The sequence below is a fragment of the Corvus moneduloides genome, chromosome 4 (genome assembly GCF_009650955.1).
Source record: "Corvus moneduloides isolate bCorMon1 chromosome 4, bCorMon1.pri, whole genome shotgun sequence".
In the NCBI taxonomy this organism is placed as follows: Eukaryota; Metazoa; Chordata; class Aves; order Passeriformes; family Corvidae; genus Corvus; species Corvus moneduloides.
Genome location: NC_045479.1, coordinates 13,307,324 through 13,325,498, shown reverse-complemented (window position 1 = coordinate 13,325,498; position 18,175 = coordinate 13,307,324). Strand labels below are relative to the sequence as shown.

General features: G+C 43.8%; 1 protein-coding gene across 1 annotated transcript in view; it reads right to left on the bottom strand.

Moving 5' to 3' along the window:
• The window catches only part of LRMP (lymphoid restricted membrane protein), a 35,435-nt gene that overhangs the window by 7,075 nt on the left and 10,185 nt on the right, over nucleotides 1–18,175 (bottom strand). The window contains exons 13-26 of the mRNA XM_032105720.1: nucleotides 16,638–16,794; nucleotides 16,271–16,372; nucleotides 13,299–13,486; nucleotides 11,776–11,890; nucleotides 11,169–11,331; nucleotides 11,077–11,111; nucleotides 10,853–10,885; nucleotides 8,312–8,377; nucleotides 7,414–7,519; nucleotides 6,099–6,246; nucleotides 5,234–5,315; nucleotides 1,709–1,755; nucleotides 1,561–1,625; nucleotides 1,345–1,461 (exon numbers count right to left, since the gene is read on the bottom strand). Coding sequence (XP_031961611.1) covers nucleotides 1,345–1,461; nucleotides 1,561–1,625; nucleotides 1,709–1,755; nucleotides 5,234–5,315; nucleotides 6,099–6,246; nucleotides 7,414–7,519; nucleotides 8,312–8,377; nucleotides 10,853–10,885; nucleotides 11,077–11,111; nucleotides 11,169–11,331; nucleotides 11,776–11,890; nucleotides 13,299–13,486; nucleotides 16,271–16,372; nucleotides 16,638–16,794 — 1,424 coding nt within the window. The remainder of the gene's footprint in view (nucleotides 1–1,344; nucleotides 1,462–1,560; nucleotides 1,626–1,708; nucleotides 1,756–5,233; nucleotides 5,316–6,098; nucleotides 6,247–7,413; nucleotides 7,520–8,311; nucleotides 8,378–10,852; nucleotides 10,886–11,076; nucleotides 11,112–11,168; nucleotides 11,332–11,775; nucleotides 11,891–13,298; nucleotides 13,487–16,270; nucleotides 16,373–16,637; nucleotides 16,795–18,175) is intronic.

Sequence of the window (18,175 nt, the reverse complement as noted above, 5' to 3'; positions counted from 1 at the left end):
CACCAAATGCCAGGAAAGACCACCAAGAAAGAGAGGCAGCAGCAAAGAACGCTACAAATACACATAGGAAGAAGTGTGATAACTATGATTGGAAAAAATCCCAGTAAGAAGTGTTATATGTCTACAGCTGAGAATATCATGTACTTCCTGTAGCTGAAGTTGCAAGAGTTGCAGTAATATTCCCTCGGATGAATAAATTTTATTATCTTGCTACCAGCATGGAGGTTTTTTTGTTGTTGTTATGTTTTCTGTTTAAAGAGGCAGCTTATAATTAATATTTATACCTTTAAGAAGATCTGGAGTATTTTGTTTTCTCGTCTGTTTATGCAGTCACACACAGGTGTGAGACAAAGAAATGGCACAGGGAAAAACAAAAAAGAAAACAAAAGCCAACCAAAACTCCAGCTTCAGGTTTGAAGCCTGCAAGGGGAGATTTATCAGCTCTAATACTAGAAACACTTTCTTTTCAGATATGTGCAACAAGCAACTGGATTCTCAGACTGTAAAGCTCTTGGGGCTCTTTTTGATCTGTTCTGCATATCTGTTTTCTCTTTGCCAAATGCACCTGGACCACATATGAAAATTAACAGTAGAGGGAAATCAGTAGAAAGAAAATGCTTTTAAATGAAGGGACATAATTAGATTTCAGGAAGATAGTACTGAGGAAAGAAACAAAACCAAACAAGAAACTATAGTCTTATATTGAGGTAAAGATTAAAAAAAATTACAAACAAGCATGCACAGCTATTCTGTGCTGCTTATTCAGATCAGCTTTACAAAACCAGCTTAAATACAGTGTGTACACACACTCCAGTTTTGGCTTGGTTTTATGGTTTTTCAGTGGAAGAAAACCATCAGATCTGGTAAGAATCTGGTGGGTGTTAATGGCTCTCGCAAAAGACAGAACCATACACAAATGCCTCTCCCCTCATCTCTCCTCTTGAACCATCCCAGCTTCTTGTGCAACAGCCTTAAAAGAGAGGAAAGTGTTTAGTGGCACTGCTGAACTAAATAACTTTTTAAACGCATAAAAACATTTTTTTTTTCTCTTGTCAGAATTGTCTAGGATTTTGTACCCACTCAGGGTTTTGCCAGCTGAGCAAGCCCCAAGATCTCACCAAGTTCTTTCATGCTCCCTGTCTGCAGTGCTGTCTGTAAGGTGGGTAAAAAACTTTATTCCTACTCAGCTTCAGGGAGGCTTGAGAGCACTGGTAAGTGAAAATACTTTCAAAAATAGAAATTCTCAAGTTGTTGCTCTTACTCAGCTTCCTCACTTCAAAGATGTGCTGGAAGCAAACCATTTCCTCAGTGGGTGAGTGCCAGGCAGTGCAGCAGCCACTGTACCTGACACAGGAGCAGCTGGGTCCTTATTGCTGTTTGTCTCCGTTGCTGCAGAAGTTGGCACATCTTCCCCTCTCTCATGTAAACCCTTGGGTGATCTTTCCTCCATAACAAAGCAGCCTGCAACATCAGACAGCAGAAAACACGGTTTTTATCGCTCAGTAAACACACAGACTTGGGCACATCCAGGACTTTCAGTGCCCCAAGTTAAGGACTCACTCGGTGCCGGCGCTGTGCTTTCCACTGAGGATGCAAGAGCTTCTCGGGCTGACGTTAAGTGATCACTGCCAAAACAAAACCCTTTCAGATACTCATCCACGTGATACAGATCTTGATAAAGGCTTTTTAATCTTGCGCAAGACCTGACCTGGATGGGATCAGAGTGGCTGGTAGTGTTGACTCCCCACAGTCAATCTTCACAGAGAGAGAAAGAAGAGTTAGTATCAGAGTGATAAGCGCCAGTATAAAACTTGTATGTCAAAAACTATTCCAGCAGTGAAGAACTAGCTGGTAAGTGCAGAGATTCACCCACTAGTCTGAAACCATCTCAGGAATGACATACTCAGAGATGTGTTTGGTTCCTGACTCCATGGTTTGCTCCTAACAGACATTTTCAATGACCAACAAACGAGTTACTGCAGCACCACTGTTCCATCTTAACTCTGTGCGTTAGGAGAGATCCACTTGCAAAGTCTGGACCTCAAACCCTACAAGTGAGGTGCACAGAGCTCCACTTGGATGTAGGGATCAGACTCATTAGGTAAATAAAAGTGTTAATAGTCACATCAATGAGCAAGCAGATGGTTCAGAACACAGAAAACTTGTGTGCTGCGTTGTACGTCTTAGTGACTGCCTTTCAAGGGATCCAGTTTTAAAATATTACATATAACAATTACCCAGCCTCTTCAGAGGCCTCAGGCCTCCATGGTGTGCAAACAGCAGAGGAGCAAAGCAATTAGAAGCTGGCAGTTTTGCTCATGTTTCTTGAGCTACCACAGTGCGGTTTTGGACCCAAGTCTTATCACATCACAGACAAAACCAATATCCTCTTGAGGCTTTTAATGTCAAGGGAAGTGCTATATGTGCACTATCCCTCTTCCTCATTTCATCCTGGAAAGCTGCAGCTCACTCATTCAGTTGTTAGGTTGGTCTCTCTTTATGGGTAAAAATACAGGGGGGAACTGAGGTTTAAAGGGTTAAGCTGGTAATGACTTTTGCTGAATTACACCCACTGTTGAAGAGAAGTGCTGAATAGAAAACAAAACCACCCCAAACCCAATCGTCTCTCCAAGAAGAGGAGGAACAAGGCCGGACAGCTCACTACACATCAAGCACCCAAGAGCGCTGTTGAAGTACATGTGGAGAAACAACAGAAAAACCACATCAGCAAGTGATTGCCTGCATTCTGGTATCTTTCTTCCCCCCTCAAATGCCCTCAGAGGACACAGGAAACCCAGCAAATGAGAGCAGGAGCTGTCCAAGGGCCCTGGTCATTCTTAAGAGTGACTAACTTCTCCCAGCATCAGTAAGTGCCTTTTCCCTCCTCCCTGCCCCATCAGAGCTGGGCTGCTCCTGCATAGCCCTGCCCCAGTCAGGTGGGTGTTTCCTCTAATGCAAATTCAGGCTATTTTTATTATTATTATTTGAATTCTCTCATAAGATTGAGGAAGTGCAGCACTGCATTTGCCTTGTTAGGCCATTGGGTCTGCAGGAGTATTGGGGAGGGAGAATAACACCATGCTGGAAAGAAAAGAAATCTAAAGGGCTTTTAAAACTAACACACAGCACTCAAGTAAACAGAGAAGCCCTTGCATCATCTAGAACTCACTGAAATTATATATTTTGCTACATGATCTGTCCCTGCCCAGGTGGGCACATGGTCAGTGGTTTCTGTCTGCAATGAAGGCAAACCCTGAATTCAGTTTTTAAAACCCCAAGCTGAGTACCAGGATTGTACACTCCCATGGATTCCACTTAAAGGGAAAAAAATCCCCAACCCAATAAAAGAGAAACACCACATTCTAGATTTCTTAATAAAATAGAATTATACAATGGTTTGGGTTGGAAGGGACCTTAAAGATCAAAGTGCCAACCCCCTGCCAGGGGCAGGGACACCTTCCACTATCCCAGGTTGCTCCAAGTCCCATCCAACCTGGCCTTGGACACTGCCAGGGATGGGGCAGCCACAGCTTCTCTGGGCAACCTGTGCCAGGGCCTCAGCACCCTCACAGTAAAATCTGTTTGCCCAGGATTTTAGAGAATAGCACAGTCCTTTTATGAGGAAGAATGGCCAAAGAAGATCCTGTGGTCCATCCCCGATCACTTCCCCCACTTGCATCCCTCTGAGCAGCATAATAATCCAAGGGTTCTCTATCACAGCACACGAATTCTGGCCACGGTCTGGTACAACTCATCCGAAACAATTACTAGCATTTGGAAGACCTCTCATCTGGCTCTCAGACTGGGGTATGGCTTCCACATTTATAAGTCAAAACAAGAACAAAACCCCCAAGCTTCACTTGGGTCTTGCAAGTTCTCCTTTATTAAGTAGCCCCTAAACTTCTATGGTGACAATGATTTGACACAAATAATTTGAGTTACTTACATGCTGATCTGCTCAACTACATCTGCAACTGCAGTGAAATAAAGCTCCAAAGAAAACTAGACGGACTTTTTCTACTGAGCAAGGATATACGAATTCTCCTGCATGCCAGTGTTTAGAACAAATACCGGACACAGTCCCTTTGTCTTTTCTCCGGGGCAAACTAACATTTTCATTTTCCCCCTTCAGAACATTCATGTGCAAAGCTTATACTAAAAAATGATAAGAATAGAAAATTACTTTTCTGAGCCCAGCTAGAATTATAGAAAGCTCCAGAGCAACAAAGCACAGGTGTTTCACACACCTTTGCACAGACGTGACTTTCCAGAAGGACCCGGTAAAGTAAGAACCCTTGAGATGATCCTCTTTGATCAGTAGTAGCAGCACAAGCTGGGAGTTCTTCACCTGCTCTACCCCAGTGTGCTGAAACCACAGAGAGTCCCCAGCACTCTTACTTTCTACCCTCACTGCATTTTCTGCTTTGATTTACCACTACAACCAGACCACTGCTGCACTCACAGGTACCACACACCAGCCAGGATCACCCTGAGGTTGGCTGCTCTTTAGTCCCAAAGGTTATTTCCAGGTTCACAGAAACCACTGACCAATATTCTTCCACCATCCCCACTAATACTGGAGTTTGTAAAGCCCATTAGAAGCCCTGTGTGGTGGAGCTGAGGTGTAGATTTCAATAGTGAGGATTGAGGCACAGCTTAGGTGTGCTGAGCTGCAGTTTCTCTTGCTGTTGCCACAAGAAAACTGAAGCTCAAGCAGTAGATGCAGGATTCAGGGCAGCAGTGAAGGCATAGCTGAGTACATCAGCTGAAGGAAAGCTCCCATACAGCAAAGATGGCATTTTTCAGCTGTTACATGGTGCCCGTGGGAGAAAGTGTAAAGAAAGGCAGTACTCCCAGCTAAAGCATTCTGTGGCTTCTTGCAGGTGGAGAAAAAGAGCGAAAACACTCAGTTCTTCCCTGGCAGAACCAACTGTCACTGCAGAACCAGCACTGTCTCCAGCCTTGAAACCACATTTAAAACACTCCACAGCTAAAAGCATGACCCAGTTGCACGTGAACATTGAGACATTTAGATTTATAACCAAGGTATTGCAGAAACATGCCTAAACAGAAGGGAACACCCCCCCACAGCACCCTGCTGACTGATGCCAGCTCTATCTACTGTGGAGCAGTGCTGATTTATAGCTGAGCCATCTGGACCTGGGTCTGAGCAAGGCATGAACTGCTTGAGCCTGTTCAAAACCACATCTCGGGCATCAGAGCCAGCACTCACCTCAGCAAGTGAAGAGTCCATCATTGTAATGGAAACAGGAAGGTCTGCATCAGTGTAGTCATCAGCAGAGCATATTTTCCACCTGGCAACACAGGCTTTATTTGCATATTGCCCAAACAACAGAGAGACAGAGTGCCCATTTTCCTTAAGCACATAACAACTGAAGTCACCACTCTCTGTGTAGTCAGTCAGCTGGTCTCTCAGGGAAAGACAAATTCATCACCAACATCAATCCCTCCTCCCCCGAGCAGCAAGAACCACCACCAGTCCTTTTCCCAACCTCCTCCACACTGCACAATTCTACAGAAAACCAGTGTCAAAAGCTTTGAGAGCTGCTGAGTAGTCTCTTGCTGCAGACTGCCTGCTTCTGCACCTTCAGGAACATCCTTATCTTTTAAAATATTCACTGCAATTCACTACAGCTTTCATAATCTCAGGCAGTTCAGTCTCTATTTTAAAGATCTAAGGAGGCAGCTTGATAGGCAAAGACCTCAGAATTCCTGCTCTAAGTGCTGAAAAAAAAAAAAGTGACTCCTCAAAGCCAATAGGATTTTGGCATCTAATGGGAATGTCAATTGTGAGTTAAACATGAAAAATAGACAAGAATACCTAAATCACATCTCAGTTCTCCAGCATGAAATAGAAACACCATCACTATATTTGGCTAGTTACAGCAGCTCCATTAAAGAGTTTTGGTATTTGTGAATAGAAGCAAAGTGTTGCCCTGGTTTACCATGAGCTGATCACCAGGTGTCCAGTATTCCCTCTAAGGGAGGCTCCTGCAGCTGAACTCAGCACATGGAATCTGCTAGACCTTGTGGACTCTTCCCCCCTTCACCCCAAAGAGGTTATTCTGCCACCTTACCTGCATTCTCCTGATGTCACATCTGAGGTGGACACTTGTCCTGCATCACACCTGTCCAAGATGCAGCTGCCAGAGCTCTGCCTGCAAGGCTGGTCCCAGCTGTGCCCAGGAGGGTTATTTGGGCAGGAGATCTCCAAGGTCAGAGCATCTGTTAAGAAGGACAAGCGTGAAGAGAAGTAGTCCTTGGCAAAGTTTGATTTAGTTACAAGTCAATTTTTCAGCAAAAATTTTAACTCTAAAATAATCAAGCAGACCAACCAAGCAAAGATTTATAATAAGGCAACTTCCATCTTGCTAAGAAGGGGTTTGGTTGTGTGGCTTCCACTTGTTTTGTAGATGGAGAGTTTGACAAACTGAAACAGCACTTTCAGAGTAGCAGACTGCTCTGATAAGGAGTACATACAGCAAAACAACATCTACTTCCATTCCCATCACTATGGCCTGGAATTACACTTGAACATTTATAGTCTGTGTGAGAAGAGCCTTTGTGTGGTACCAGCTCACTGCTGGGAGAAATGCTTGTGTGTGAAACCCCAAGTGCAGCACCCTGCAGCCCTGCAGTGCACAGCTGTCAGTGGCTGCTTTCAATCCTTGCAAGGCTTGAGAACTGCAGGGAAGTTCAAACAACTCAGGAATGCAGGAGACAGTAGCAAATACAATCTGCTGTGAAAGGTGGGGCAGTTCAGCCTGGAGAAGAGAAGGCTGAATGGACACTGGCACAGGTTGCCCAGAGAAGCTGTGGCTGCCCCTGGATCCCTGGCAGTGTCCAAGGCCAGGCTGGATGGGACTCTGAGCAACCTGGGATAGTGGAAGGTGTCCCTGCCCATGGCAGGGGGATGGAATTAGCTGATCTTTAAGGTCCCTTCCAACCCAAACCATTCTGTCTATGATTTTATTCTCAGTAGCTCTCTTACTGTTCAGGTTGTTAAACCAGGACTGCCCTCAGTTCAGCAGCCAAGGAGCAGGACACCTCAAGGTGTGCCAGTCAGAGGGAATGGGAAGAACATAACCCATGCCCTCTAGATCCAGACTGACAAGCATCCTGTCAGGAATATACTTGGATGTATGATTTATACCAATAGTCTTAAGGTTTTGGGAACTGTCTGTCAGGTTGACAGACAGCCACCTTTTCAGGCCTTTCACTGCAAGCACTGTAATCATGGTTCAGATTCCTGGATTACACGCAGAAATAGGTTAAAGCCCACAACAGATTTTCCACACTCTACCAGCACATTCAGCACTATTTAGACTGTTCTGTCGACTCTTTCTATATTTCAGCTGAAAGACAGAAATGTCCAACACTACCAAGTCTTACCTAGCAGAGGGGAGCTGTGCCAGTGTGAAACACGTGAGGGCAGTGCCCAGGGAAAGTCAGAGTACCAGGTGGGTCCTTCACTCCACGGTTGTTTGGAGCAATGGAGCTGTTAATTGAAAAAAAAAAAAAAAAAAGAACTGCTGCTGTTCCACCACACTGAATACATTAATGCCACCAACTCCCCCCACACACAGGCATCTGCATAAAGTAACACCAACAGTTACACAAATACAAGTTATTCTGCGTTTCTAGACAACAAAGCCACAGAAGATGTATCTGTAATGGGCAGAACAGCTACAGGAAGAGATAGGATACTTAAACTTTACACTTGCAACAAAAGTGTTGGTTCAAGCTAGGTCTGGAAATAAATACTACAAAACCAGGAAAGATGAGCACAACGGGAGAACCAAAGAAGCCACTGAAACCCTGTGAAGGGGGTAAAAAGAAAAAAATCCAAAACACACTATTTCAGCCAAGCCAAGAGGTGTCATCTGAAGAAGGCATCTGGGAAAACTTCTGAAGCAACATGTACATAGCTGTATTTGACCTAGCATTGCTTAAACAATGAAAAATGGAAAAGAAATTGGAAGAATTGCTATCTTCAGCCTCTGACCCTTCTCAAAAAGCAATTTGCCACACAGCTGTGTTGTGCTTCAGAGGCAATGGGAACCTGGCATTGCAATAGGGTTTGGAATATGCTTTTGTATGCATGTAAACACCTGCATGCACATACACACAGATATTGATCTCAAATTTATTTTTAGTGAATGTTTAACTCGGCAAAGTTTCTCACGAGGAAAGTTATTTATTTCCCTGAGGTGATGAAGAAAAAAAACCCCAAATTAACCCAGCATCCCATTTTAACAGGCTCAGCAGCGGTCACAGGAAGAACACTTACCTTCCCTTTTATGTGTTCAGCTGATGTGGACAGCAGAGCGTAGTCAGATTCTAACTCTGCACAGCACTGTTGCAATAGAGAGAGAGTTTAAGGCAGGCAGGTAAGAGAAGGAAAAAAAAAAAAAAAAAACCAAAGATGAAAAAATGAGAAGGAGCACTGCCACCAAGCCTGAGCAAAATGCAACTTTATCTTTCAAACGGAACAACTTGCAGCTACCAGTTGCAAAACTGCAACTGCAAAACTCTGCAGTTGTTTCCCCTTGTGACTTTCAGCCTTTAATTCTGCAGACCCTAACTCACAAATATAAGTTTTATTCGCGTGCAGCTGGCCCAGTTTTGACTCTGCTCCTCTGATGCCCCTGTCACAGCCTAGGGAACATTTCGGGATCTTCTGTTTGCTGTTATAAATACCTTGCTGTTCTGTGTTGACTCCAGAGTTCTCAGATCCTAAGCTATAGCATTCCTTACTAGAGTCAGTTGGGAAAAAAGTCTTTCCACAATGTCTCCCCCTCCACCCCCTCCCAAAGTTGAAGCAAATAATTTTATTCAAAGCAAAGCACTCCAGAGTTATGTAATTTCCAACGTATTTCTCCGTAGAGGGCCACAAAGTTAATAACTCTTTCATTGTCTATTCCTGAGTACTGAAAAAAAATCTTACATTATGGGATTTTAAACATTTGTTTTCAAGCCAGCCTGCAGAAGTGAGGGCTGGTTGTGGGACAAAAATCCCACCAATGCATCAGGGAAGGTTTCCCTCAGCCGCTTTTGATACGGTCACCAAAGAATTGCTCACAGTGAAGACCAACACCACACCTGTAGAGTCCTGACAACATTTTTCCCAGAAGGCTGAATAAGGAAAATAATGTGCAGATTTGTACATGCAGCTTATGTACGTGTTAGAAAAGAAGATACCAGGTGCTGCCAAATTGTTTGCAGCTGGTCTCAGCTGGGTTGTCCTTCCACCAGAGCCCCTCCTGTGCAAGCCCATCTTTCCTGCTCCCAGCAAAGGGCATCATACCTGGCACAGCAATTCACAGAGCCGCCTCTGCAGCAGTTCCCATCTCAGTGCATTAGCAGTTACTATGAAGAGACATTTACAAGTCTAACAGGGTTCCTTACAACTTGATAACGATGTTACAGCATCTCTAACTACTCGTTATCAAAATTCATTGCAGTTTGCCTTAGTCTGGTTAAGCCTGCAACAGTTTTTCACAGGAAAGAGAAAACACTGGACTTCTTCCCCTGCAAATCACAGGCAATGCTTCCCTCCATCATTAGTGTTAGGATGCCACAGTTCCCTGTGGAAACAGATCCCTCACTTACGGCTTAGGGGAAGAGAAGTATTTGGCCTTTCAAGCTGACATCCTGTACAGGCATTTTAAAGCCCATGGGCTTTATATTTAGAAGCATTTTCCCCTCTTACCATGCAGGTGAGAGGAAGTAGAGGATTGGAGTGGGTAGGTGGGGAGGAGACCACAGCCCAGCCCTTCAGTCAGAAGGGGCACCAGACCTGTCTGGCTTTCTGCAGGAACCAATATAAAGCATTTTTATTCTTTCCTTCAGTGCTAGCCTTGTTTGTCAGCTCTGTTCTTCATAACACTTTGCAACTTTTCTACACTTCTCCCAGTTTATTTATCTACAGAAAGAGATTTCTGCAAATTAACTGGAGTCATTTAAAGCCAAGGTCTTAGCCATTTTCAGGGTTGTGGGGTTTTTTTGGGGGTCTCTTTGGGGTTTGATTTTTTTTGTTGAGTTTTTTTTAGTCACAGTGGCACCAGTCTCACATATCTGGGGTTCTCTCTCAATCTACTCAAGCTCACTTTACAGAAGAACTTAATCTATTCAGAGCTGGAAAATGACAAACTATTTCCACTGTCATGCCTCTTGCTAAGAGCAAACTGAAGCAGAGGGAAGCATGAAAGCAACCTCAGCACATACACATGAACACCACCAAAACACTGATCAGAGTGGGGCAAGCAGAGTCTGGGGCTGTTTCTTCCACATCAGTGCAAAGTCGTGCCTTACAGCTAAAGCAAAGGGTCCCAGGGAATTTTTCATGCAAGACAAACCGTGGTTTCACATGGAGTTGTTTGCTATGCACATATATATGTTGGGCATATATGGTAAGTGCATGCCTGAGGCCAAAACATTCAGAGGGTTTCAATCAGTCAAATCTCTTTTCTATAAGAAAGTGATCAGACTCCAGGGCTAGGAAAGAAAAAGCTGCGTGTTCTGGACTCAGACCACTGCATTTTTTAATTGCCCAGGCTACTGAGGTGCTGATGTCAGGAAGTGAGTAAGAAAGAGGCAATATGAAGTTTCCATGGCTCTGGCAGAAGTTGCACGTGTACGAGGCAGTGACAGGATTGCTTTCCACTAAACAGAGCAGCCTAACACCACGCAGTCATTCAAAAACACAGAGCAAACACAAGCAGGACACAGAGTGTACAAGAATCAGATCTATTTGGTTCAGGAAGCTTAAGAAAGAGGGATGGCTTTGTTAGGGATAAGGTGGGGAACAACACCTTTGGTAAAGGAGTACCTGTGCCACCCATGGAGTTACTGATCTTCCCTCCTAGGACTAGGGGTTTCATCGGGAGCTTCTGAAGCTTTGGTGGATCCCAACACCCACTCCCTTGGGATCCCACCTGCTTCTCAACTCAGATGGTGGCAGATCTCTTCAAGGAGAAGGAAAAGTAGAAAAAAAGGAAAAAAGCCCCAAAACAAAAAGCAAGACTCCACAGAGCATTTTACTGGATGACCTACAGATCGATCCTGCTCTCCCTTGATGTAACTAAACCCTAAAGTACTTGCCCATGCAAAAAGTGAATGTTGGCACATTGCCAAGAGTTACTCACTTCTCTGGTCTTCCACCTTTTCCTGAAGGAACTGGCAAGTGCTTCCTAAAGCTGTATTCACATCCCTGAGCTTCTGCTGCTCAGAAATGGCTTCCTCCAACTTGCTCTTCAAGGATGCTGCTTCCTCACAGGCAGAGTGAAATGCTTCAACTTGATCCTCCGCCTAAGCACAAAACAATATTTAGGGAAAAAAGAAAGGAATTAAAAAAAAATAAAATAAAGCAGCCTGGCTAGCACAAGGAGCCTCTACAGTTCATGTAAATGAAACTAAACTGCATCTGTTCTTTCTCAGGAAGTGATAAAGCTCCCTCTGAACTTCTGCATTTTTACGCTGGGGTGGACTGTGTATGGAGGCTATTTTTGGGCTTTTTTTTCTCTTTTCTCTTTTTTTTTTTTTTAAGCCACCACAAATATGCAATGCTGCCTCTTTCATCAGCAAACTGTTGTCACCACCCCCTCAAATTTTACTTCCTCTGCTGGTTCCACTTTTGCAGGGAGGCACACCATTCCGAATACGCGATTCCCTTCCCCAAGGGCAGCCGTGCGCTGGTCGTGGCCCTTTGCATCTCCTGGTGCCCCACACAGAAGGAACTGGGCTGCCCCTTACACGCTTGCTGGCATCCTCCAGCTTCTTGGTGGCTTTTTGCAGCTCTAAACCCAGGGCTTCTGCCTGGCCAGCAGTTTCTTCTTGTAGCTGTTTGACAGTTTCCAACTCGTGTTGCCTGCAGGGGAGAGAGCACAAACCACAGCCCGTTAGTGACGTCTTGGGGCAGGCTGGCCCAGGAGGTGACACTCTGGTTACTGGGACACGCACCAAAAGTCAGCTGTTACACACTGCAGCTCCCCAGGATCCAGAACCAGGGAATCAGACATGGTTTTTCTACAGCAGGAAAGGGATGAAGGCTTTCTGTGATGTGTCTGGGTACCACAGAGGAATCACCAGAGAACTCACAAGGAGCAAGAGCTCAGTGGGGCAAGCTTTTGCAATGGACAAAAGAATGTGTTTTTCTCAGGGTTTGGGAGAAATAGTGGTTGGATACAGTCAGTCATCCTAGAAAAAGGTACCCTGGAGCTACTTCTGCTTCACTGGTTTGATTTCTTAGTGTTTTAGAGGGAACTTCACTTGACTGCAAGCACATACCATCAGAACCGGTGCTGAAGAGGACAGCTTTCAGCGAAACCCTTCTTTCCCACTGCAGAAACCTTTGCCCATTTCCCCTCTAATTCACTTTCACTTTTTTTTTTTTTGGTTGCTATCATCACAAGCAATTTTGACACAGAGACAGCTTTAAGAAACCAAGCCATCAGTATTTTATCAGCTCTTTTACGAGCGGAGGGAGAGCATGTGGGAGGTGGTTCAGTGGAAGGTAAGTCAGCAAAAGTCAGTGTGGTACAACTGCTCTGCATCAGCTCTGGGGGCTGCCAGGCCCTAGGGACATCCCAAATACAGGAACGGGGCTCTGAGCAACCTGGGATAGTGGAAGGTGTCCCTGCACATGGCAGGGGCTTGGAACTAGATGATCTTTAAGGTCCTTTCCAGCCCAGGCCATTTTATGATCCTGTTTCTAAGATCACAACTCATAGAAAGAGCCCTATGCCAATAAAGTCACATTATCATATTTAATGGCAAGTCATTTAAGCTACACCCTTGGGGAATTAAGACATCATCTTCCCTGAGCCTAGCAACTGTATCCCAAAGCAAAAATACCTGCAGATATATTTTACAGCTCTCCTGCTTCACACAAACCCACCAGTTTTTTTTAATGGCTGCACCTGCTCAATAGGCAGTGCCCTCATGCTTTAACTTCTCAGTCTGTGGTCTCCCTGGTGTTTTCAAAGACACCTCCAAGACTGTACATCAGTTCAGACACAAACCTTAACTCCCACACAGTGTAGACGTTGTGCTAAAACCAGATCCACTCTCCAAAACAGAAGATCACTTCCTCTGTGTGAAAAATTCTTGAGAATTCAGCAGACTTTGCTCCACAAACCCCCCCAAAATAAAATACTAAACAGCTAAGCAACCAGTGAAAAACCCAAAAAAACCCCACAAAACAAAAAACCAAAACCAAGCAAAACCCAATCCCCATCAAAAAAAAAAAAAAGACACACATGGCTTTGAAGGGGTACCTAGCAGAGAGCTCTTTCCTTAGGTGAAGCTGTTCTGTCTTGGTTCTCCTCAGGTTGCCTGCCACTCGAATAAAATCCTTGTCCAACGAATCCTTGCATTTTTCCAAGAGCTGGAGTTTCTGGGTCCAAAGATGTCTTTTTTCTCCTAGCTCTTGCTTGAGAGCCTGTGGAATTTTGAAGTTGCCATGTGGTTAGAGGAGGAGCAGAGCCAGAGAATGAGCCAGAGCCTCAATTTACATGGTGAGGATTGAGTTCCCTGCTGCAGCAATTAATATCATCACCTACATCCCACACTGTCAGCAGTAAAGCTAAAGCTCCACCAGCAAGGTGCCCAGACACAGCAACAAAACCTGTAGCTCATAAAAGGAAGTTTTAATAATGGTCATCCTGCAGGAAGCCCTAAAATTGATAATTAAGGCTTCTGTGGCCCTTTCCTCAAAGTACAACTAAGTCCACTGGTACCAAATTGAGTTCATATTACAACAAAATAAATGAAATAACCAAGAACCAATAAAATCATATTTCAGTTTGTCGTACATGCCTAGCAGATGATCTTTTCCAGGGATGATCCCCATAACACAGGCTTTTAGATTTACCTCTGGTTTGTAGGAAGAAAAAGAAGAAAAGGGTAAAAATTAAATATTAGGTAAAACTGAGCCCTCTATTTCTCTGAACAGTGACTTGGAGTATAAAGTACTGAGGAGAAGAATCCAGTACTCTCTCTCTGACCTTGCTCAACTGAACACATGAAAGAGTGTCCTCAGCTTTTAAAGAATGCTTAATGAGAGTCAAACAGAGGTCAGGAAAGAATGAAGCTTATATTCCTGGGATTTTGCAACAATTCTAAGGGGAAAACATCAATCTTACAAACACAGGCCACGTTATCTGCTTGCAAGTTGGAGTCAGATGTTCATGAGCTTCAAAAAAAAAAAAAAAAAAGCACATCAAGTATCATGCTTTAAAAAAAAAAAAAAACCAAAACAAAAAACCAAAAGCAGTTTTTGCTGATAGGTTTCCTAGGATGACATGGGATGTGACCATGTGCAACTGCCCACATCCTGAGGATCTGCTTCTCAGCCAAGGCAGGCAGCACTCACTAGTAGAAATACCATGATTTTGACACTTAAGTGGTATAGGCTTATCAGGGCACGTGTGCCAATCTTATCTGCCAGTAGAAGGGTGAAAAATATTTTGCTGTCGCTGTCTATATCTACTTAAATATGTGTATATATGCACAAAAACATAAGCACATTTCAAATTCACTTTAATGCCTAATATCCTTTAGACATACTTGGAAATACTAAACCCAATAAAACATGGCCACAATGTATTTCACAGGAAATGGTGGGCAAGGCTTCTAGTGACAACTTTTGTTGTCAAACATTAAATCTTGGACCATGTGCTTCCTCTAAGGCTGGAAGAAGCTACTTTGAATCTCTTTTTTATCGGATCCACTGTTGCTCAGCTCCGTGCACAAAATTTCACACATCTGGCTTCTTCTGTCTAGTTGAAGATAATTTTTGACATGAAGTCACTTCTCATCCCCCACCAAATAAAAGGATGAGACCTTTTATTTTTAAACGATTTTGTTCTTTCTTGATCCTCTGTTAGCTCAGTTTCCAAATGCATCACTCTTTAGCAGCCGGAATAGGATTCACTTGCCACAATCAACTCCAACCCCCACACTGAAAGTTTTTTAGCTTCACATGTTTAACACGAATATGATCCCAACGTGAATGTAACTTCACAAGCATTTTTCAGCTCTGACAGCTTTGAAGGAGGAGGTTTCCAGTCAAGATCAAAAAGCTACAGCAATTCATGAGCCAGCAGTTTCCTTGAGTCTAGCCAAAGTCACATCTGGGTGAAGATACTGAGATGATTGCACCTTCTCTAAGAGGAAGGTTTCAGGATTTACCTAAAGAAAAATTATTAACAAACCTGGCTCCTGGACTGGATGGCTCCCAGTGATTGCTGCAGCCCTGCCCAGAAGACATTAAGAGGCCCAGCTACACCATTCTGCAGCACCAGAAGAAAAGAGAAGGGCAGTTTTCTGCCCAAAGAACCAACAACTGCAAGCAGCACATCCCCTGGTGGCACCTGCTGTCACCCAAGGGAGATGGATTGAGGGGTTTGACATCCATTAGGGAGCTGAAAAACAGCATTAAAGTATAGCTTGAGGTTGTTCGAGCATTCCTAACAACAGATCAGCAGGAAGAAACACGTTAGAGAAAAAGCCACGTCCAATAAGATGGAAATTTCAGAAACTGTGCTGTTACAGGGGAGAGGAGGAAGGAACAAGAGTGTTTAGTTGTGTCCACAGGCACCTGCTACTACATGGGGAAGATATTTCTACCGGTACCTTGAGCAAAAGTCCTTACTTGCAAGCCTCACAAGAGGTATGAGGAACAGGAGAAGTGCATTATGCAAGATTAAATTGTAAAACAAGGTTTTGTTGAAAGTTTTCCTGTGGAATATACCCAGTAAAAGCAGAACTCTTTGCCTTTCACAACAAAATAAACCCTGTGAAGGTTTTGATCTGGAAATTTGGTTATAAAGCCTCATCACTCCTCTTGATGGTGAGACCATCCAGTGCCATCACCAAATTCAGAGCATGGGGGAAGTGGGTTCAAGGCACACAAACAGGCAGTAGGCAGAAAAGCTTCATTGTTCACAGGACACGGTGTTGCCACTGACCTCATTTTCCTCTGCTAATTGACCTGCTCCATCTGCCCTTTCCTTCAAGCAGTTTGAACAAAGGGAGCTCTTGCCCAAGACAAGCCAGCAAGAGCACAGCATGTCAGTGATCATCCTTTTCCTCAAAAAAACCCAGTCAAAAATATTTCTCTCCATTTCTGACCCACAGACTCTGATCTCCAGAAATTAGCATACACATCATGCAGCAGCAAGATACCCACCTGGAGTTTTTGCACAGCCCCACCATTTCACTAAAGGCTTCAGAGAAAGTTACTCACCACAAGTTTTCTTTCCCAGGCTTCTTGCATGTCCTCATCAGGGTCTTTTACCCATTCTAATGAAGCCGTGACAAGCTCCTCTGCTTCAGAGGCTTCCTCTTGCTGAAAAACAAAATAAACCTCAAAACAACTCCCCCCAAACTCTGGCATTTGTAGTGCTCATCTAGAGCAACTCTGCCCAGAATTACCCAGGATATAAGTTAGAGTAGGTGCCAAGTGATATCATTAAACTAAGCCCCCCCTCTACTCTCAAACTATTCTTATTTTTGCAAAAGGAGTAAACAATCTGATTATCAATGCCTGGAAAATTCCCAGTTAAATTGCTGATCAAAACAACATCGTTATCCATGTAAGCTTTGCCACTGACCAGGTTTTGCATGATAGTCTTGAATTTTTCTCCTGCATATTCAGGCCCCTGAAGCAAAAGCAGCACTTCACGGTCCAGTGTTTCATCCAGGGATGTCCATTCAGTCCTGAGAATCTTTGAAGAGATGGAAGACCCAGCTAGTTTATTTTGACATCCCCTTATTAGAAACCAGCATCAGTGACATTTAGACTTTCCTAAAGTACCCCTGCTCTGTATTTACCAGAAGGTCAGTGCTACTGAAACTTCAGGCTTGGAAAAGCTTTGTCAAACTCATCACATCAATGGGGACTCAAAAAAACAACAACAACAACAACAACAACAACAACAACAAAAAAACACAACAACAAAAAAAACAAAAAACCAACCAAAAAAAAGGCAAGCCAGCCAAGCTGCTGAGTGATCCAGTGTAAATATTCATGTCGGGGTAGGCAAGAGGAAGTCAGTAATTAGTTATCTTGATTCTGAAGAGGCTTTACCAAGTGATGAATAAGCAGAGCCCTTCCTTGCTTTACAGGTGACTCGGTGGAATCGTGTCTCACTGCAGCGTTTGAAGGGCAAACAGTGACTCACTGGAGCTCTGGGGAGCTGCGATTTGGGATAATACCTTAACTCTTCAAAGCTGCCTAGCCAAGCCTACCTCTCCTTCCCAAGCCTGAAGTTTTAGTCCATTTGTACATTTTTCTGGTTGTTGTTACAAATGTGAACTCTGCAAATGCACCTCGTACAAAAATAAGCAGCAATTGCTTAGCAGCATCTCTCTGCTGTCAGCTGTGCTGTACAGCTTGTATCTGAGGGGAAACCAGCACACAGAGAAGGATGAGACTCCGTGGATTGTCTAAGGAAATGGGAACAGGATAGCTCAGTTTAAAATCAGAACCAAAGGCATAATTGTAGCAGGATGCTCCACCTAAACTGGGGTAAAACGGCTTCAGCAATACCCTACCTGCAAAAATTATCAGTGGTGGATAGAGAAGGGGAATCATGCTGCTGTTGGCATTGGAGAATGCCAAGACCAGCCTGATCCCTCGATCCCAAAATGAAAAGTTCTGAGGATGTGAAGAACACTGTTTCCTGACAGAAACTGGCAGGAAGTGGCAAGGTAAAGCTCCTGACAAGGGAACCAACTGAGCTGGCACAGCTGGCCTGGAAAGGTCTGACAGTTGATCACTTTATACCATAAAAGCCCAGTCCCACTTTTTAAAGTCAGGGGCTTCTGACACACCCCTTCAATCAAGGTGTGTGTGGACATCCCTCCCTCAAGTGGGGACACCCCTCAAAGTTACTCCTCAAAGCTGAACAGAAGATTTGCCCATGGTCATCAACATGGGTGAGTAACAACAAACTCTATTGAATAATTATTAAGCTAGCTTTGAAATTATTGATTTAATAGCTAGTGCACTGTACAAGTAGTTATAAGTAAATAATTCTGATTAAAGTCTTTTAGTCTAATCATTATCCTCTATTTATATAAATAACATTTTATTCATTTAAATACATTTGGTTTACTGCCAGAGATGCTTATCAGAGTCCCTTAACAA